The sequence below is a fragment of the Oncorhynchus gorbuscha genome, linkage group LG03 (assembly GCF_021184085.1).
Source record: "Oncorhynchus gorbuscha isolate QuinsamMale2020 ecotype Even-year linkage group LG03, OgorEven_v1.0, whole genome shotgun sequence".
Classification (NCBI taxonomy): domain Eukaryota; kingdom Metazoa; phylum Chordata; class Actinopteri; order Salmoniformes; family Salmonidae; genus Oncorhynchus; species Oncorhynchus gorbuscha.
The window spans coordinates 79,877,789-79,900,953 of record NC_060175.1 but is presented as its reverse complement, the minus strand read 5'-3'; the positions used below and the strand labels follow the sequence as shown (position 1 = coordinate 79,900,953).

At 39.1% G+C, this 23,165-nt stretch overlaps 1 protein-coding gene across 1 annotated transcript in view; it reads left to right on the top strand.

Annotated features, from left to right (window-relative positions):
* The window catches only part of tmem201 (transmembrane protein 201), a 29,311-nt gene extending 7,719 nt beyond the window's left edge, over positions 1-21,592 (top strand). The window contains 10 exon segments of the mRNA XM_046343884.1: positions 7,288-7,482; positions 7,611-7,790; positions 8,062-8,202; positions 8,204-8,427; positions 8,634-8,837; positions 15,289-15,518; positions 16,091-16,153; positions 17,477-17,764; positions 18,281-18,415; positions 18,777-21,592. Coding sequence (XP_046199840.1) covers positions 7,288-7,482; positions 7,611-7,790; positions 8,062-8,202; positions 8,204-8,427; positions 8,634-8,837; positions 15,289-15,518; positions 16,091-16,153; positions 17,477-17,764; positions 18,281-18,415; positions 18,777-18,871 — 1,755 coding nt within the window. The 3' untranslated portion in view covers positions 18,872-21,592.
* Positions 21,593-23,165: the final 1,573 nt, after the last annotated feature.

The following is a 23,165-nucleotide window of genomic DNA, read 5'->3' as shown; positions in this document are numbered from 1 at the left end:
CTATCACAGTGCTCACAGGTCTACAGTGTGCACAGGTCTGCGCAAAATTATGTATTTGGGGGTATTTTTGTAATGGCATGGGACCCCCATTGATTTTCACTACGGCAAACGGGGGCCTCTAAAATTGTTGGCGACCGCACCATTCCCACAGACAATCCCACCCTCCATGTCCACCACCCAAGCCCTATTTTGATATTAGCAACATACCATATTTTACCAGATCCTCTCCTTCAGCCAGCTAGGCAACTTCATTTGCCAATTGTCTTCAGCTGGCTGATGTGCCAACATGGTAAAGTTGGTTTGACATTGGTTAGTAATAGCTTGTCTCTGGGGCTGGTTAGGGACCGCCATTAAATTACACAATGTAATTGGGACAATGTTTTCATGTTGCACATCTTTTAATTGTCTCATTAAATGCGTTCAATATTTGTATATGAATTGCAACAATTTATAGTTGCTTTGTCAACTCCAGCAGAATGAAACAAATGCACACATAACCAACATTTAAATAAGTAAGCCGTGCATATAAGCAGCTATATCTACACCCTCCATTGTGCAGTTTTTCTGCACAACTCTAGGCATTTTACCATAGGGTGGAAAGAAATGTGTGCAGTTTAACATATGATACCATATCTGAGTGAGTGACTAATTAGACCACGATTACTACAAGTTTAGCTGACTAGCTAGACTAACTTACCAAGCTAAAAAAAAATGCTGACGTGGGCTGCTTGATTGAGTGTCAGTGACTGACATAACAAGAAAAAAATGTTTGATGCACAACCAAATTGCACATGGTGTATTCTAAGTCTCAACAGTAAGTGGAGAGAACCCAATGGGGTGTTTTTTATTTTTGTGGAAATTGATCCGCAGGCCTACAAAGGGTCTGTTGCCCATCCCTGAGCTAGACCAACTTTGTCACCAGCATCGTCAGCGTAACCCACGAGACTAGAGGTCGACCGATTATGATTTTTCAATGCAGATACCGATTATTGGAGGACCCCCAAAAAAGCCGATACCAATTAATCGGCCAATTTAAAAAATATATATATATTTGTAATAATGACAATTACAACAATACTGAACACTTATTTTAACTTAATATAATACATCAATAAAATCAATTTAGCCTCAAATAAATAATGAAACATGTTCAATTTGGTTTAAATAATGCAAGAAGAAAGTAAAAGTGCGGTATGTGCCATGTAAGAAAGCTAACGTTTCAGTTCCTTGCTCAGAACATGAGAACATATGAAAGCTGGTGGTTCCTTTTAACGAGTATTCAATATTCCCAGGTAAATTTTAGGTTGTAGTTATTATAGGAATTATAGGACTATTTCTCTCTCTACCATTTGTATTTCATTAACCTTTGACTATTGGATGTTGTTATGGGCACTCTAGTATTGCCAGTGCAACAGTATAGCTTCCATCTCTCTCCTCGCTCCTACCTGGACTCGAACCAGGAACACAACGACAACAGCCACCCTCGAAGCAGCGTTACCCATGCAGAGCAAGGGGAACAACTAGTCCAAGTCTCAGAGCGAGTGACGTTTGAAACGCTATTTGTGCAAACCCCGCTAACTAGCTAGCCATTTCACATCGGTTACACCAGCCTAATCTCGGGAGTTGATAGGCTTGAAGTCATAAACAGCTGCTGGCAAACACACAAAAGTGCTGTTTGAATGAATGCTTACGAGCCTGCTGGTGTCTACCATCGCTCAGTCATACTGCTCTATCAAATCATAGACTTCATTATAACATAACACACAGAAATACTAACCGTAGGTCATTAATATGGTCGAATCCGGAAACTATCATTTCGAAAAAACTAACCGTTTTTTCTTTCAGTGAAATACGGAACCGTTCCGTATTTTATCTAACGGGTGGCATCCATCAGTCTAAATATTCCTGTTATATTGCACAACCTTCAATGTTATGTCATAATTACGTAACATTCTGGCAAATTAGGCGGCCCAAACTGTTGCATATACACTGACTCTGCGTGCAATGAACGCAAGAGAAGTGACACAATTTCACCTGGTTAATATTGCCAGCTAACCTAGCTAAATATGCAGGTTTAAAAATATATACTTCTGTGTATTAATTTTAAGAAAGACTTTGATGTTTATGGATAGGTACACATTGGAGCAACGATACGCACCGCATCGATTATATGCAATGCAGGACACGCTAGATAAACTAGTAATATCGTCAACCATGTGTAGTTAACTAGACTATGATTGATTGATTAATTGTTTTTTATAAGATAAGTTTAATGCTAGCTAGCAACTTACCTTCGCTTAAGAGGCGGTGGAGTGCAATGTAATCAGGTGGTTAGAGCATTGGACTAGTTAACTGTAAGCTTGCAAGATTGAATCCCCTGAGCTGACAAGGTGAAAATCTGTCGTTCTGCCCCTGAACGAGGCAGTTAACCCGCCGTTCCTAGGCCATTATTGAAAATAAGAATGTGTTCTTAACTGACTTGCCTAGTTAAATAAAGGTGTAAAAAAATATTGAGAAAATCTGCCAAATCGCTGTCCAAAAATACCGATTTCCGATTGTTATGAAAACTTGAAATCGGCCCAAATTAATCGTCCATTCCGATTAATCAGTCGACCTCTACACTAGTCCATGCTGGACAGACCAGCTTGACATTTAGGCTGGCCTATGCTGTTTTTTCAGCAGGGAGGCACATACTGTACCAACCAATACTACTCACCCAACATGTGTGGACCAGTGCTGCCTTGGCTGCAATCGTCTGGTCTGCCACTGCTCCCTTAGCAGCTGCCACTTTGGCACAAGTCAACAAGTTCAACTGTGGAGCATGCGTTATAGATCAATACCATCAAGTGTACCCATTGTGCCGAGTAATGACTTAGGGCAAAGTAATGACAGGGCTGATGTACATGCAATGCATGCCAGTCTCTCTTGGCTAAGAATTATGGAGAGACTGACTGCATCACTTCTTTTTATAAGAAACAGTGTGTTGAAACTCAAATTGTTTGCATAGACATACCATCAGGGGTCTTTTCACAGTCCCCAAATCCAGAACAAATTCAAGAAAGCGTACAGTATTATATAGAGCTATTATTGCATGGAATTCCGTTCCATCTTATATTGCTCAAATTAACAGCAAACCTGGTTTACATTTTTTAATTAAACACACCGCGCAACGCCTCTCCCCTATTTGACCTAGATAGTTTGTATGTATTGATATGTAGGATACGTCTGTACGTTACACACAAGACAACACAAAACGATATAAATAATATACTCAACTAGAAAAAAAAAAAAGATTTTTTTGTTGCTTTAACCTCTTACCTCCACCCGACACGCAGGCGTCCCATCTAGACATCTGGAAATGCAAATGCGCTACGCTAAATGCTAATAGCACTCCTTAAAACTCAAACGTTCATTAAAACACACATGCAGGGTACTGAATTAAAGCTACACTCGTTGTGAATCCAGCCAACAAGTGTTATTTTTTAAATGCTTTTTGGCGAAAGCATGAGAAGCTATTATCTGATACCATGCAACACCCCTAAAGACCCGCAGGGGACGTAAACAAAATAATTAGCATAGTCGTCGCTACACAAACCGCACAAATAAAATATAAAACATTCATTACCTTTGACCATCTTCTTTGTTGGCACTCCTAGATGTCCCATAATCACTATTGGGTCTTTTTTTTCGATTAAATCGGTCCATATATAGCCTAGATATCGATCTATGAAGACTGTGATCAAGGAAAAAAACAGCGTTTTATAACGCAATGTCATTTTTTTAAATTAAAAAAGTTGACGATAAACTTTCACAAAACACTTCGAAATACTTTTGTAATGCAACTTTAGGTATTAGTAAACGTTAATAATCGATCAAATTGATCACGGGGCGATGTATATTCTATAGCTCTACGTCTTGAAATAATGTCCGGATAAATCTCAACCAAAATATCCTGTTGGAGACCGGAAGAAATGGGCTGTCTCTTGTTCGTTTGACCAAGAAACAAAGCCTAGGCAAATGACAAGACTGTTGACATCGTGTGGAAGCTGTAGGTATTGCAACCTCAGCTCCAGGTAAAGTGGTTTCCATTCAACAATACATTCAAGTGGCGCATTGATATATTTTCCAGTTTTCGGTGATCAGATTTTCCTGCGCTTTTCGATGAAACGCATGTTCTGTTATAGTCACAGCCATGATTTAACCTGTTTTTTTTTTAGAAACGTCTGAGTGTTTTCTATCCACACATACTAATCATATGCATATACTATATTCCTGGCATGAGTAGCAGGGCGCTGAAATGTTGCGCCATTTTTAACAGAATGTTCGAAAAAGTAGGGGGTAGGATCAACCGGTTAAAGTCTAGACAAGACTAGACTAGACAAGTTAAACACACCGGGCAGAAGGCTACAAATGTTACAGGGTAATCTGTAGTACAGGGACAGAGCAAACACCTCAACATAGTTCCTGTAAACAGTCAAGGGATAGAGGTGGAGAAATGCAACCACTCAGACAGTCATGGCCACAGACCGACCATCCACTGGACCAAAAAGAAAAAGTTTACAATGCTTTAAAAGTAAACTATTAATAAGAAAAACAAAGAAATGCTCATCCAACCCTTAAGTCACAGAGGAGTCAAATACAGACCTATTGTTGTTTTAATATGAATGCCATCAGAGGATGGACTGTTTAAAGTAAGTCCGGAATGGAGCCCAGGCCTCATAAAACAGTTTGGGGTTCCCACGTGTATTGACATTTTTTTTGTTCTAGTTTCAGAGAGCACAACACATCTCTCACCCAATATTTATAAGATGGGGGAGCTGCCATCTTCTAGTTCTGTAGTGTTAGCCGTCTAGCTAAAAGAGTTGTCTAAGCAACAGTGGATTCTTGATAGGGGGGTACCTATGGGCAGTACACCAAAAATGGCTGTGAGGGGAGATGGATCTATAACAGTGTCCATATATATCAGAGAAACATTTTAAATATGAATTCCCAGAAACCTAACAGTTTATGACATCCCCAAAACATATGCAACCGTGTGGCTTAAAATCTGACACAGGTAGGATCAAAACCAGAGAATATTCTTCCAAGTTTGGCACCGGACCAGTGGATACGGTGAACCACCTTGAATTGAATGAGGCTGTGTCTAGTGCTAAAAGAGGACGAATGCATCCTGTGCAGCACAGATTCCCAGGTGTCTTCCCCAAGTTTCTCCCCCAAACCCTTTTCCCATCGAGTCTTTAAAGGCACCAAAGAAGGGTTCTATAAGTCATGAATGATTGCATATACATCTGAAATTGCTCACCTTGGAAGCTTGTTCAGTTCCAAGATGCTCTCTGTAGCTGTATTTGGAGGCCTATGGGGAAATTCATGTGTGTTGGCTGAGACAAAGTTCCTAGTCTGGAGATAGCGGAAAAAGTGGGATTGGGGGAGGTTTAACTTTTCCTGTAGCTGAGCAAAAGAGGCAAATGTATCATCAAAGAATAATTGGGCTATTTTAATGACATTAATCCTTCCAATAAGAGAAAGAGGTAGCGAATTCCAAAAAGTAAAAGATTGTTCCAAACTGTCTGCTAGAGCAACAAAGTTTTCCTGAAACAAATTTGAATATTTCCTTGTCACTTTAACTCCCAAGTAGGTGAATTGATCCCGGACAATCCTAAAATGAAAACTTGCAAAAGAGCACTTTAAAGCAGCCTTATTTACAGGAAAAAGCTGACTATGGCCTAGATTCAGCTTGTACCCTGAGATTGATCCAAACTTTTAAGAACAGATAAGGCACATGGCAATGAGGTATCGGGGTGGGAGATAAACAAAAGGTCGTCAGCATATAGCGAGACTTTCTGCTCTAAGCCCGTCCTGATTATACCTTGAATGGCATCATTAGAGTGTAGTACAATGGCGAGAGGCTCGATTGCCAGAGCAAACAACAAGGGGGAGAGTGGACAACCCTGTCTGGATCCGCGGTGCAAAGAAAAATAATCAGAGGACAAGTTGTTAGTCCGTACCGAAGCCATGGGAGAAAAATAATGAATCTTTATCCACGCAATGAATTTGGGGCCTAAGCCAAATCTGTAAAGGGCAGCTGTTAGGTAGTCTCACTCAACGCGGTCAAAAGCTTTTTCTTTATTTTTCTTTAATAGTAATGAAATTGAAGCCAGATAAAGACTAGGCGGTAGCTTTGAGGTATTAAGGAACTCTGCAAGTCATCGAGACAAGAATGGGCAAAGCAGACCAGAAAACGTCCTGTAAAATTCAGTTGGAAAACCGTCCGGACCCGGTGATTTACCACTTTTCATTGCGGACACTGCTGTTGCAATCTCCTCAGGTGTAAATTGTTCTTCTAGACAGTTATGGGAGTCTGTATCAATTGAAGGCATATTCAAGCCATTAAAGAATCAATCAATCAGCATAGGGTCTTGAGGAGATTCAGAGGTGTATAGCGAGTAAAATAGTTTAAATTGATCAATGATCTCTTTATGTATAACTGTGGTGGCACCAGACAGAGTCCTTATTTGTGAGATTAAACGTGAGGCCTCAGATTTACAGATCAGTGATTATTTCAATCAGGTGTTAACGCTGGGTTGGGACAACCTTTCACACACTCTTGCTCTTCGGGACTTGCAATGACTGAAATATACCAAAGCAGGAGAATAGTCTTCAGGCTAAAACAGCTTACCTAATTGAGAGGTTGGCTTGTGAGTGCCACTTTCAAAATTACTGGCTGAAATTATACAGAACAGTTCTAGCATCGCTTTAAAATAGATGATTAATATTCGGATTCAATGTTAATCATTGTCCTGCAATATATGCTTCATTTATTGAAGTATTTTCTGTGCTAGACATAAGGGATAATGTTTGCGTTATATCTTGTTTTATGTTCTGGATCTAGAAAAACATGCCAGAATGCTGATGAAATTGCCCCCCCTGGAGTATTATACAGTGGCATAAAACAAAATACATTTGTGTAAAATATTTGAATAATGTAACGTTAGAATGAAACTATCAAGGCCTTTAAACACTTGTTGGACAATGAAGATAAAATGCCTTTTATGGTGTCAGACGGCGTTGACATGAATACAGTTAGGTGCATTTAATGAAAAAGCTTTTAATTAGATTGTTCCATTACATGGGATAATAGCTGATACTTTGGTATGTAATCATATTTATTTCAACAACAAAATAAAATCAATATTGTTAATATTAATAAAAAACGGAAAGAAATGGTCCCATCTTTCAAGAATCCCTGAGCCTCACTTTGGTCCTTGTACTTGTCTTGCTTGCTTCTAGAATGGCGACTACAACAAACCTATTCCTGCTCAATTCTCGGAGCATCTAAACCATGGCGTGTCTGCCGGCGTGCCCTTGCCTGAGACACCAAAGACGCTGCAGTGGGTCAACTGTCAGATGCTGTTGTGCAAAAAATGCAACAACAACCAGTCCGTCAAGATCAAGCAGTTGGCCTCATTCATCCCAAGGGAAGATGTATGTATTTTATTTTTTTACTGTTTGATTTGTGGAAAACGGCAGTGTGTGTGATCCACGGTGAGTTTGTATAAAGCCAATGTGGTCATTACAAAAACAACAATTCTATTTTGGTTTCCCTACCCTAGGAGAACTATGATGAGGAGATTGAGGTGTACAAGCACCACGTGGAGCAGACCTACAAGTTGTGCAGACCCTGTCAGACGGCCGTGGAGTACTACATCAAGCACCAGAACCGCCAGCTCCGGGCTGTGCTCTTCAGCCACCAGCTCAGACGCAGCAGAGACTGTGACAAAGCATTCGTAAAGGTCACTTTCAATGGAAATAAGTCCTTCTGATAAGACTGTTGAGCAAGCATCAGCACTATACTTATAGTAGAAAATGATCTTCTAAGAAATAGAAATGCGTTTACCACTGTCAGGTCTTTAGATGAGTTTCAGCAAGAAATGATTTAAGTGGATAAATTGAATACTCCGCAGAAATAGGTGTGCACATTTTATTAACCTTCACAAGGGCTCTAGATGTGGCAGTGTAAGAATTTGCATCTATCCTTACGCTCTAAACTCTTTTTTTTCACAGAGCTCCTACTCCTTCAGCACACCAGTTGGAGTGATATTGCTTCGTGTCATGGCGTTCTTCACCTGTGCCTTCCTAGTTGCAACAGCATTGTATGGCTCTGGGGACCAAACTGCATCCGCTGGTGCACCCCAAACACTAAGCGGGGGGGATCATCCCTCCAAAGCCTGCTCCCTCCAACAAATCCACTCCCAAAAATGGTAGCAGTGAGGCTGGACAGGTGTTGCAAGACCTGCTAGAGCTGCTTCCAGAGGAGGCCGTAGAGAATGCAAAGCTTGTCTGGCAGTATGGAAGGAACCATCAGATTGCTGTGGTCTCCATTGGCCTGCTGACCTGTATCACTGGTGTCTGTCTAGGAGGACCTGTCAGGTAATTCATTCCTCTTAGCTCATTGTTTCTATGACGAAGAATTCCGGGTATGCACTGGTGCCTGAATCTGGAGTTTTGTCTATTTAAATTGAAATGATATTTGTGAATTTTGACCTTTTGGGCATTAAAAGAAGGTCGAAGAGGGCCTGAAAAGTGCCTTAAAAAAATCCAGATAGTAGTTATATACTTTGTTCCTGGTTTTTCAGATTGAGGCGAATTGATGCTGTGGCCTCTGTCCTGTGGTTCCTGGTCTTGTGCCTGTACTTGGTGGAGAGATACCTGAAAGCTGATGTCTCAAGCTGGCTGGATGCAGTCAAACTCGGCACTACCTCCTTATGTTGCCTGGTTGGCTTTGCCGCTGCTGTGGCAACACGCAAATCCATGGGCCCGAGAAGAGCGAGAGGTCGAAGGTCAGAATCTGAACAGTGACACTTAAATGTACTTATAAGACCCACCGAATACACTAGGACACACTTGTGAACACATAGGATATGTTTCTATAACGCATTTGACTTACCTGCCCTTTCTCATCTTTCCTTTGCTGATATTAACCAACTAATTGATGCACTCATGTTATTAGCCTAATCTGAAGATTTCTTACTTGGCATTGGTTGTCTAATGCAGCTTTCTGATTTATCCTGTTGATTTGAAAAGTAATTTTACCAACAACCCTATCTAAACTACACAGGGACTCCCATTAAGCATGGAGCATAGCTACCACTTAAATTGTAGCTGTATTTTCGGACTTTTGAAAGAAAATGAAAAAAATATATATATTTATCTTAGAAAATCGAAATCAATTATCTGTGTAACAGATATGAACAGATTGAGGTGCTGCCTTTTTCTTTGACATTAGCATTGCTCAAGACTCAATCTTGTTTTTAAAACCCTGATGGCTAATACAACATTTTGACTGTGCAAACCACGCCTATCAAATTTAATCGAAGGCCTAAGAGTGAGTTATTTTATTTCAAAACCTGATTATTGTGACAAATCCTGGGGTAGTGATTGCAGTGGGAAAGTGGTTTTAATCTGAAAGTTCTACAACACTTGCTAGCCGGCGAAGTATTTTGACAATATCGTCCGATGCCTCCCATTGTGTGCTGAACGTTTGGTATTTGGTGAACAAAAAAACCTTTTGGAAGGAGAGTCTGGGGACAGGCTTTGAAAGAGGACTAGTTAGTGTAGATTGGGGGGAAAAAACCTGTTCCCAGAATCAAATTGAGTAGCTGGCCAGCATGCACACAATATTTGTGTTCTAGTTGCTGAGATTATTCAAAACCCAGGATTGTTTGCCGTCCAGTACACTTTGCTCACTGCCTGGGCTACACTACGCATGTCAAATGGAGCCCATAGTCTTTTGGCCAAGTCCCATGTGCAGGTTTCTCTTTGAAGTTATTGTATTTTTCCCATGCACCTGCAACAAGATATCGCACATGTGATTTTTTTATGTTTAATGCCCGTGCCCTACACCAGTGTCCAGTCCAGTTGTGCTGAATTCAGTAATTCATCCCAACAAGTTTTGCACTGTAAAAACAGTATGGTTTGTTTGACCTAGCTTATTTCACAATAATGATGGAAATCTAGCCACTGTGATAAGCTTGGGTGACAAGGTGTCTCATTGTTAAACCGCTAGGCTAAATATTGTTACAGCACTGCTTTTTACCTAAAATAGGTTACCCTTTTGTTTTGCAACTATAAAGACCACACTAATATAATGGTGTTGGTTTGCTTTCCTGGCACACTGAATTTATTCTTGAAGTTTTGAATTAAACGATAGTTGGGTAGGTGTTGTGAAGAAAGGTTTTGCTGACACATCGTTACCAATATACCAAAAAGACTGACTACTCTTGGTATTGAAACTCAAAAGTGCCACTGCTTTTTATTATTATTTTTATTTTATTTTACCTTTATTTAACCAGGCAAGTCAGTTAAGAACAAATTCTTATTTTCAATGACGGCCTGGGAACAGTGGGTTTAACTGCCTGTTCAGGGGCAGAACGACAGATTTGTACCTTGTCAGCTCGGGGGTTTGATCTCGCAACCTTCTGGTTACTAGTCCAACGCTCTAACCCTAGGCTACCCTGCCGACCTGTATTTCTCTACTGTTCTGTAGCACAGGTCTTGCCTAGTTGTATAAAGAAGACAAACAAGCTTATGATTAAGTGAAAGCTGTATACAGTTCACATGTAGTTTCCCCAGGTACAAGCTGCTCTCCTGAATATTTTATTTTAGTATTTTTCATATTCTGTGTACACAACAGTAAAAAAAAAAATATCCCCCAGAGTGGTACATTTTGTGGCAGTCTTTAGAGGACATTTGAGATGCCAATCCTCCCTAACTTTCTGTCTTTGCATGTTAGGTTCTGATGTAGAATTCAATATCCTCTTGTAAAGCATATGCTAATCCATATTTTAGAGAAAGTAATAGGCCTAACTATACTGCCATCTGCCTCCACTTTACCTTCCTAATTTCGTGTTCGTCCACAGCACCATATTTACAATATGTAGTCTATTAAAATCCACTGACAGCTCCCCAGCCCTCAAGCATGCACTAATATTGGGTTTGATGATACTTTGTGTTTAATGTAGCTTTTGAAGGTGATGTAAAATTAGACTGGAATGCTACGCATAACATGCTATAACTATTAACGTGTATCTTTTTTTGTTGTGAAAATTGAGTGAAAATTACTTTATTTAAATGATAGATGTGAAGAACGACTGTAGATTGTACTCGAGAGTAACATTACTGCACCAACTCATAACTTGTATGTTGTATTCTCAACTTTTTGGTTTATGTACCAAGTCCAGCATCTGTAACCCAGGTTTCCATCTAACCATTTCCTTGGAGGAATTGCCTGGCGCATGAAAAAAGTCACAACCGGCCTGATGGAAACATTAAATTCCCGTACTATTTTATAAATGTCGACAGACAATTTTTTCGTTTGGTCAAATAAATTATGAGAGTAATGGCGGTGGAAACGCCTTTGTACAAATATTGATATAAAACGCATCATATTGAATATAAACTTGGAGTTACGCGACGTGTTGTCCTCACACCACGACTCAGGAAAGCATGCCGTTTATTAGGCTCCAGATTAAATGCATTCTGATGAAAAAAGTGCATGGTGATGAGCTTCTCCTTTCCAATAAATATCGAGGGTGTTATTCTGGTGACATAATCATCGATGCTTGGCTGCCGTTTTGACAAATAATCTCTGCATCTCTTATCCATAATAATCTCATGTAAGTAGCCTAACAGCACTGAATCTGCCAGCTGTTGGCAAGAGTGCATGTGTCAAGACCATAGTGGGCACATTTGCTATTTAATGCAACAGTTTTTGACGAAACCATCAGAGTTGAAAATGTGATGGGAAACTAATTTAACTTTTTATTTTTTAAATTCAGTACATGGGAATTTAACTGCAAAAGTAAATTTTGTGGAGTAAGTCAGTTTGATGGAAACACTTGCATATTCTTTTATGCAGATTTTAGAATATCATGAAATCTTTCGCTAATTGGCTGGAAACCCATCTTGAGACAATACCCACAGTCGGTTGTGAAAATATGGATTTCTGTGATACAGATGCTGTCCAATTATTGTTACATTGCTTTGAAAGAGTTTTCAGTCTGCAAAAAATATTCTGAGTATGTAGCTAATATTTATGTAATATGTGTTACAATGCCAAATGTATTTAACGGGTTCTAGCACATTTCCCTCTGTTAGTAGTTTGGCATTTGCCTCTGAAAGCGTACGTGACTCTTCATGTTTTTCATCATATGAGTATGCTAGTATACCTGATTTAATGGATACTAACAACTATTGTTTATCTCAACCAATGTTTTTAGCAAACATTTTCCTAAGCGTATTATTTTAACTGTGTTGTGAGCATACGTCTCTTAGTGTCACTTGTGTATGTTATGTATGTTTCTATTCACCATAGTAACAAGGGATTACTTGATAGTTATTTTAGTTTATGCCAAATTGGCGACTATAGGTTATGAAACTTAAAACTTTGTGCCCATTATTTATGTGTGCCGCTAACAATGTGATAGTAAGAACTAATTAGTTGTGAATCTAGTGCATTTTTTTGCTTACCTTTTTATACTGTGTATGTGTTGCTGTGCTGAAACACTAAAAGATTCAGTACCCTGAAGGGAGATTGAAGTGTTCCCCATTTTCCCCAAGATTAAAATGATTGTTCAGACAAATGACAAAATAAGTAATCCATTTGTTTCCTTACCTCTCCTTGTCCAAAGACTGCTTTACAGGTAAGGAAACAAAAATATAAATATGAAATTTGGCTGAACTATCCCTTTTAATACACCAAACAATTTATGGTACTTTATCTTATCATTAATATATGAGTATGGAAGGATTAATGCATATTCCAAAACATACAATATAAGCTTTCATGTAATATCAAATGCCCATTTATGTGAATTTCCTATATTTTTGGTAAAGCAACTATTTAAGCTATTCCGTCCATTCTAAAAAATAAACTGCAGCATATTCCAACTGAAACACGTTCTCTTGGGTACTGCATCTTGAATATTGTAGGTTGTCACTACCCTTCATATAGCCTATTGGGTTCATTTTGTATTAGTAAACCATGTATGCTGGATCACTGTAAATCAAATTAAATAAATTACTGAAATGTTATGCCTTTTCTATTTATCCCATTCTTTTGTGAGAAAAATGCCTGACCTGTTCTTAACCCTTACCTTTAAAAAATGTGTAGCTCAGACACACCGCAAAGAGAAACAGCTAAAAGTAGCAAGTAGCTATTGTGTGTTTGAAATCGCCTGCACATAGTGGTCACTGACAAACGGTGGACATTCAACAGGTGCAATTGTCAGAAAAGGATGTCTGATGTTCCAGTCACTGTTAATCCTGTATTTTGACCTTTACAAAATACATTTCTGTGGTTTTCACCTTAACTAGTCTAGCCTACCTTTTTAATGTGCTTAAGAAGGGAGCACTACATTCTGTCAGCGCCAAGTAGCCTAGATTTGAAGGGGGTATAGTGTACTTGCAGTGTTTCCCAAACTCTCTCCTCAGGACCCCAAGGGGTGCACGTTTAGTTTTTTGCCCTAGCACTACACAGCTGATTCAAATAATGAACTAATCATTAAGCTTTGATTAGCTGTGTAGTGTTCGGTCAAAAAAACGAAACATGCACTCCTTGGGGTCCCGAGGACAGGGTTTGGGAAACGCTGGTGTACTGTGTTATAACATTATTTAAATCTATTTATAAACTGGGTGGTTCGTGCCCTGAATCCTGATTTGGCTGACAGCCGTGATATATCAGACTGTATACCACGGGTATGACAACCCTTTTGCCATGGTATATTGGCCATATACCACTCCTCGTGCCTTATTGCTTAAATAAATGTTGTGTGTACTGAATGTAAGTAAGCTACTAAATGGATGTGGCAGTTGTGTGTGTACTCCTGACTAAGAACTTTTATGAATTGTTCTGTGTTTGCCACTAGCCCACTAGTATAAAAGGCACTGTCAGCTAGTTCATGTTTGTCAGACAGCTAGGATAGACTGTCAATGGCTCCCATTTACATATAGCCTCATCACTATACACAGTATCCCCTGTCTAACATTCACTGCTGGATAGAAGGGTTGTTTGATCCTGTCTGACCATTGCCTTAATGTACACTTGAATAAGTATTGGCAGGGTGGATTGGGGTATACTCTGGATCACCAATTGTCAGACAAAGGGTTACTGTCATCGACCTCGACCAGGATTTAATAGGTCTACCTTCATTAATGATGTTGAGTTGCTCTTACTAAGGGGCAATCTGCAGTTAACACAACAGTGGTCATCCTGCAAATGTTTTGGTTAACAGCTGAGGGTTGGGGCTGGAGAAATCTAACCACTCAAATTCATAAACAAAGCTATGGATGCAAGGTCTAACTTTAATCCACTGTTAAATACAATTTGATCCTTCTCGATTTGTGTTCCCCCCCCACCTTTAATAATTTATGTACAGGGGGCAATGCAGGTATCATTGTAGCTCATTTTCAATTGTCTGTTTTGCGGAAATTGTTTGCGCTAAACTTCAATTTGACTAGTTGGACCTTTACAAATACAATTATTAATATTACATCTGTAAAGTAATTAGAAAATATAATTTTACAGATTAATTGTATTTGCAAAGCACATTTCTAGCACAATAGATTTCACAGTTAAAAATGTCTGAAGGCACAAGGCTGCCATTTTTATATCGACATTAAGTCATTTTTGGGTAACAATTAAGTACCTTAACGTAATACATTTACAATAAAAAGGGTCAAAGGGCTTTTTAGCTAAAAGATTCTCAAGCAACAATTCTGCTAGGACTGTCTGGGAGTGGACTGAGTGGAGAGTGGAAAACTAGCTGTTATTGGCAGAGGTGTGGAACTCTTGGTCTATTAACCAATTTACCACATGGTTATGTCACCATGCTGATTAGAAGGTCCTATGTAGTTGCTGGTGGAAAATATAATCTATCAGGAAATAACACTGAAATAACACTGATCACATGTTTTCACACTTTCAGTGTTCGTTTCATCAGTTGTACAATATGATATAAAAACTGAATTTTCACTGCACTGTGCCTTTAAATAAATACTTGTCTGGAGGGCAATACAGAGAATTTGATATGGAATTGTCACCCCTATTGTTAAGAATATTGGCCATGTTAAAATCCCCCAAACCACCTCTACCTGCAAAGTCTCTTCTCCATTTTGATTAATGTATTTACAAAAAATGGAAGGAAAACCCTGTTACTGATTTTCAATTCGCATAGCTATATGCAGAGGTGTCGAGTTCAGTGGTGGATCGATTGTGCTCTTCTTCTGTTGCAGGTACCTTTCCGGTAGCTCTGTGGACTCGCTGTATGGTGGCCAGGCTCCCCTGCTCTCTCCCATCTCCCCTGGCTCCTCCTCTACCTTCATCCCCACTCCACCCCCAAACCTCTCCCAGCTCATCAATCGACAGAAGAGCCCCCGAGAACGCAAAGCCTCTCCCTCTTCCCTGCCCGGTCGCCTCAACCGAGCCCTGTACCTCGGCACCATCCCATCCCTCGCCAGAACAGGTAAGATGGCTGGCGCCTTAGGTTGTCTTTCGGGTTCTGTACATGACTGTGCTGCCTTTTATTCTATGCACTGTGATTCAGCGCCACCCGGTGTTCATATTTAATTGTGTAGTTTCCACTTCTATGGTACTTTCTTGGCTGACTATCAAATTAGTTATACCATAAGGAGGACAGTACAATGACATAAGGCAGTAACAGGGTTAAGTGGCGCGGTTATTACATGCCTCACAACATTGGTAACTAGCTAGTAGAATTCTAAAACATGCCTACAGAGATCACTGAATGACTTACATTATTTTGTATGCATGTTGCATGGGGGTTTATTTGACCGGGAAATGTTCTAATTCAGGGTTTCCCAAGCTCGGTCCTGGATCCCTCCCCTGGGTGCACGTTTTGTTTTTTGCTCTAGCATTACAAAGCTGATTCAAATAATCAAAGCTTGATGATGAGTTGGTTATTTGAATCAGCTGTGTAAGTGCTAGAGCAAAAACCAAAACGTGCACCCAGGGGTAGCCCTCAGGACCAAGTTCGGAAACCCTGTTCTAATTGATAGTGTGCTCATGTATTTTTAGATTCCGGCTACCTGTTCAGTGGAAGTAGGCCACCTTCACAGTGCAAAGACTCCCCACCTTCAGGTAACATTGAGCAGTGGATAAATGTTGCAATTTAGATTATCTACAACACTCTGTTTTTTCTGTTTTTTTTCTTGCAGTAGAACAATTTAAGGTAACCTTTTCTTGCACAGAGACCCCCACCCAGGCAAACCGTTGACCCATATGTTAGCAATAAAGTTTTGTCTTATCAGGTGAATGATAATGGCAAGAAGAAGTAATAACCATTTAAAATAATAGATTTGTCAGATCATTTTTTATTTTGACCCCACATTATAATTGGAAGAAGTTTAAACTCCAACATAGCTTTCTAACTAATAGGCTTACTCTAAACACATTTTTGGTAATATCAGCTGTGTAAACAACGAGCAATGTGTTAGCCAAAATTGAATGTCTTAAATCAAGAAAGATTACCAGCAGCCAGTAGCACTTGCTGTGACTGGTACTCACAGGTGCTTTTTCAAAGCATATGTAAAGCCTTGTTCACAATGGAAGTTTGAAGTGACTCAAATCCTATTTATTTGCAATTTTGTATTTGTCCTCAAGTGATGTTTAGACTGTTATTCAACATATCTTGTTGCTTTCTCACTACTCTGTTGACAGTTTGACTAGAACACGTGGTAGCTAACTAGCTTGTTAATTGTTTTCAAAGAAATGAGTGAATGTGCTAGAGCGCTAAACAGCTAGCTAGTTGACTGCTGTGACTAGCCAAAAAGGACTCATTTTGAAAGTTGGATCATGTTGTCCTTTGAGGCTTTGTGTTCTTACCCTATGATTTGAACATTCAAAGCAACTGGGAAACGGTCCATGGCAGGCACTGTTGCTTGCTACATAACGTCTGAGTGATAGGAAGCACAAGCACCACCACCGATCAGCCTATACCACTGCACACACCCGTCGTTACTATGACAACTAGCATAGCCTTGTCAGCAAATGACTGATGTCTGTACACACACACATACGATTTGGTCACTTGTAACTTACTGTCTGGACGGTCAGTGGTCAAACGGATTCGAATAACAAAACTAATTTGAGCATAAAGGCCTGTAGTGTGCACAATGTAGTTTACACCAAATAATATATTATATTTTCTATTGTAAGCATGCAATTTTCTGTTGTTGCTAGCGATATTTATAAAAACATTTCAACAAATATTTGTTCCTTTTTTTGTTATATATATATATATCTCGTGGAACCCCCTGCTTTAGCATCTTTTTGATCTTCTCGCACAACATTCAATGTATCATGTTAAAATCTGCTATTAATAACATAGAACAGGTTAATGAGTTTTGCAGTTGTTGCATAGATTTGACTAAAACAACTTCCACCTTTTTTCTTTCGGAGCAGATTATTTTTCCCTGAAGTCTGGGAGCCGTCCGTCATCCCCAGGCCCCTCCCCGACCCCCTCGGTTGCTGGCTCAGTCACGTCGAGCTCCAGCTCTCGCCACCGCCGCCCCCTCATCAGCCCGGCAAGACTCAACATCAGTGGACAGAAACTCCGCCTCTTCTCATCTGACACAGAGCACCAGCCCCCACCCACCCCGACCCCGCCACACCACTTCTCAGCAGAGCCCGCCCCTTTTCACAGCGGAAGCTTCCACCTGCCAGACGTATCCCCATACCACAGTAGTAATGGTACGAACCACTGGGTGTAGATATGCGTTTATGAATGTATTTTTTTAAGCATGAATATGTGTGGTTGTATTCAAAGATCATACACGAAATGTGATATTTTAAGTTTTATTATTCATGTGTAGGATACACGTGGTATACACCATCCAATGAAATGCTTACTTGCTGTTTCCTTCTTGCCAATGCAACAACAATAAGAAATTATAAAAAATAAGAAAACGAACAAAGTAAATGGCTCAGTAGTATAGAATAAACATTTTTTTTAAAGTATAATAAAGGTAACAGGCTAATATTTACATGTTACATGTTTTGGAGGAGACGGGATTACACTGATTCTCAAGATTTTTATGCTTTATGTTAATTACTGGTGTTAGCATCTATCCATTTCATCTCTTTTTAGTCTTATGTGTTCATCGATGACTCACTTAACATAGTCCAATATCATAGCTGTGAGAAAGGACTGACTAAGGGTGCATGTGTGTTTGACTGACGCATGGCTCCACTGCGGTGTGATTCCAGACTTGAGCTCCTTGCTGAAGGAGGGCAGTGTAATCTCAGAGGAGCGTGAGAAGAGACGGGGCAGCTCCTCAGGCTCCTCAGCCTGTATGGTGGACACCACAACAGGAGGCATGGACAGCCCCCCCGGATGGAAAGGTGAGCACTGATATCTAGTAATGATCTAATAGAGAGAAATCTAATAATCAGATCTAACCAAAGACATTGTCATTATTTAATTGCTTGGTTGGTTATGGATGATGGTTGACAAATATAAGAAAGATTGTGTAAATTTCCTGCCAATCTACATTTCAATGAAATCAGACATATAAATTAAAGGTGGTTCAGAACCAAGGTCTTGTGACGAGTAACCTTGCCTGATTAGGCCTGCCTTCCTAGTTAGCTAAGAAAATGCCTAGGCTTTAGCTCCGAGTGATAACACACTTGTGGCACACAGGCAACCCAGGTTTGAACCCGGGTCGGTTACACTGACATTTGTTTTCTTTGTTGTGGTTTGCAGGTCTCTTGGGTCGCTCTCTTTGGCCGGGCATCCTCCTAGCGAGCCTGAGCGCCAACTTGTTCTTCACCTCCCTCTACCTGTATCGCAACTGGTGAGACACACCTCAGTCCTTCACAACCTGTATAAAAATAAATAATGTTGCATAAATAATATGCCCCCAACAATTTAATGGGAGTATATGTGCAAGCTAATAAGCTGTGGACATATGTTTATTAAGTAGACATGTTCATCAGCGTTTTAAGATCAGAATTCCAGTGGGCATCCCTCTGTAGCAGTAGGGTCTCGATGTTACCTCCTCCTTGTTAAAGTAAGCTGCTTGATATGATGTATTCGACGAAGGCGATAGGATGGTTAGCTTCAACAAAGTGAACTGCTACTGGGTAGCCAGTGTTCTTACCTGATTGAGCTGCTGCGGTGTTCAGGTATTCGTTTTTAATTGTCTGCAGGGACAACATTTGTTAGTCCCATTTGGGAAGGACTATTTTGTCCAACTGAAGCCTTCCCACACGAACAGGGGAGGAGATGACACCACTAACAAACTTTTCAGCCTGCATGTGGGTGAAAAATGTTTTTGTAGTGCTGTTGCATTGTCTGCAGGAACAACATTTGAATTTCCCATTTGGAATGGGTGCCAAGAATGTTTGGGGGGGGAGGGGGGCGCCATCACTCGACATGGTCCTAAGAGAGACAGCATTACAGGGTGAGTCATCCTTTCCCCTCTCTGGTTATTTGTGTTCGCAGCTCAGCCAAAGACACTTGCAAATGCATCTTGCCATATGTCCAAGCTCGGGCTGGGAATGGCCAGGGACCTCACGATATGATATTATCGGTGCTGATATGTATTGCGACTCTCTCAATTATATATATGTATTGCGAGTCGATGTTCCAAACATATTGCTCAACATGTCTGCTGCAGAGGGATTAAGAGCCATGAGAAACGGAGTTCTGATCAGTCATGGAAATTAAAGTGCTGAAAACATGTTGGTTCACCATTTAAAAAGATTATTAACAAGCTAGAGAAGTTGAAATAATGTTAATATATACATTTTAAAATTGATACTTGGAGTCATAGAATAAGTACAATATCATCAAAAGTAGTATTGCGATACGACTGTATCGATTTTTACCCCAACCCCATTTATTTTCGTCAGGACTTAGGCTATGCATAGACAGTGCAATCTTACTTCACACAACACTGACTGAAACGTTCTCTCTTGTCCCTGAAATATGACCTGACCTAGTAATGTAATATTTAAGCTAGTTCCTGCTGGTATAAATATCTGACTCCTTAAAATGTATCAACTTGAACAACTGAGCATGTTAATAATTAAAGTAACTCTTAAATTGACAAAAGTTACAATTGCTTGGTTCTATTGTATTTATTTAGGGAATTATTATTATTTTTTACGCTTTGGTCATGCTGTGAAATGTGCAATAGACATGTATTGTTGATACAAGCATGTTATACACACGTCTCATTTTTGTTTCCTAAAATGTCAGACTGGGTCTGAATGGTGATGGGATCGGTTTTTTGAGAAACTCATAGAATGTGTTCACTGAAGGACTAGGCCTATATATCTTAATGATAACTCTTTGGAATAACGAATGGAAAATGTTCATATTTTCTTTCCACTGTGAGCCAATTTGGGCTGGGGTGATACAGTAAACAGTTTGATAAGGACGTATGATATCTATACCATTGGATTGCGGCGGCGTAGATTTTCTATAAAGACAATGTCCACTTGCTTTGTATCTTTATACTACGAATGAGCACACTTGATTTGTAGGTTCTTCTTAGGTTATTTTGTATTAATATGATTTAGAGCTTGATTGACTCTCCTTTAAGAGTACAGCATGCATAAACACTACCTTGACTTTCAAATCATAACTATTGTAATTAAGGACTAATAAGTGTGTCCATGGTGTGTGATGAATGGTTCTGTGCTTGGCAATGAATGTTTTATATTTGTGCAGATCACAATGGGTTGGTACTTACTTCCTTAACTTTTTTTTTCTTGTTCATTCTCCGTAACTGAATTGTGTTATCTTGACTGTAGAAAAACACTTTCTGGAAAAACAAATACACGTCTGGCTAACTGCATTGCATTGTGTTGTACGTTTGTAGGGAAAAGTGTTTATCATGTAATATACTGTATAATGTAATTTGTGTTCTGTGATAAAGCCATAGTCGAAAATAAAGCATTTGGAGTGCTTGTTTGGACTTAAAAACTCAGAAAAGTGCTCGTCCTGCTCTCATATATAAACCAAATGCACTGATATTGATATAATTGTAAGAATATATATTTTTGTCAGAAAAATAGTTTACATGATTGAGATGTCTAGTCCTTACAAAGACTTATTCTGCCTCCAAGCTAAAGGATGTTGACATGTCATGAACACCTCATCTTGGAATTGTGGTTGCACTCAATGTTTAATTTAATGACATTGAATAATGTTACTGTTTGTATAGCAGAAAAGTTATTGGTCTAAAATGACAAACATGTACAATTGTAAATACTATATCATCTGTTCCTTGTTATTTTAGTCTGTCAAGTTGATTAATATTTGCCCTTTTTTCCTGTTCTTAGTTTAGAAGGAACTACGGACTAATATTCAATTATCTTACATCTTAAGGTATAACTTTAACTTTCTAATGTGTTTGATTTTACAGTGTGAAAGTAACAATGCAATGTCTGGTTGAATTTTCACTTAGTTATCTATTGTCAGTATTAGGAATCAACACATCAATCTGTGTGACTTGTTTTGCTGTTATGCCTAAGATTTCTGTACTTCAATAAATGATTTGTCGAATAAAATGTTGACTTGGTGTGCTTTGTTTGACCCATTTACAGAAATCCATGTTTTAGGATGAAGTCAATGAAAAAGCGACTCAGCTCAATTTACTAAAATTGAATATCAATTGTAATTTAATTAGGTAGCTTGATACCGCTTTCTAATCTTCCGCAAGTGCTCCCCCATGTGTTAGAAAAAGCACCTCACAATAATACTCCAGAATTACTTACCATTGCTCTTGCCTAATTAAGTCTGCATTTGCTTGTTGCTTAGCTGAGTTTTAATGTGGTGTATATCAATTCATATATATCAATCTGTATTTCTGCTTGACAACTTTCTTACAATTGTTTTCATGTTGTCAGATAATCAGCCAAAGGAATATCAAGTCTGTTGGAGGAAATAGATTTTGTGCTTCTGTTCAACTCATGAAATTAGCTTTGTAGTTTCATTATGACCATCTCCAAGACATTAGATGTGTACAATGCATTTTCTATGTTCAGTGAATTCTGAGTAGATTTGGAATTCTGTGTATGAAGAAATATACACTCCCCTCATTTACTTGGGACAGTGAAGCTGAAACTCCTAATTTGGCTCTATACTTAAAGTGGGTGATTCTATGAAAAACTAGAACCAAAAATAACATTTTTGGGATTTTATCATTTAATCCACAGAAGGGTCCTTTGGAGGAAGGAATGTTTACATATATTTGACATTTTTTAAAGTATGACTGAGAAATAATTAGTTGGCATATGACATTTTGGGCTTACCCGGGCCTCTCACAACTTCATGTTTAATCTGTAGGTGCTACAAAGCAGACTTTGGTGTAATATGAAGCTTTATTGCTGAACATAATATACTCTACGGGTATATCAAAGTTCCAGAGTGGGATCTCTGCTACTTTTAGAATTTTGACGGAGTGGATGTGAAAATGGATTCAACATAGTCGCCTTGATTTGCAGGGCTGTGATTGGTTACATTGCCTACTATGCCAATTTCTATATGTTAAATGGGCCATAACTTTAAAACTAGCAGAGATCCTACTCTGGAACTTTGATATGCACATAGAGTATATTATGTTGAACAATCTATAAAGAAACATTTGCCAAATCATCTAATTGTGTATACTAACACATTTCTGAAATGTGATTAATGAATGAATTTTGAATAACAAGAGGCATAAATATCATACCCCCAACACGCTAACCTCCCATGTTATTGTAATGGTGAGAGGTCTGCAATTTTTTGGGGGGGGGATTATATTTATGCTTCTCTCACTCATAATTATTCAGGATTCATTCATGATTATCTATGATCTGGTAGCATCCACATTAATAATATAATAATAATATAATAAATAATATATAATAATAATAATAATATAATAATAATAATAATAATAATATAATAATAATAATATATGCCATTTAGCAGACGCTTTTATCCAAAGCGACTTACAGTCATGTGTGCATACATTCTACGTATGGGTGGTCCCGGGGATCGAACCCACTACCCTGGCGTTACAAGCGCCATGCTCTACCAACTGAGCTACACTGGAGAAGTGTTCAGGAACATACTTATTTACAATAGAAGTGACTC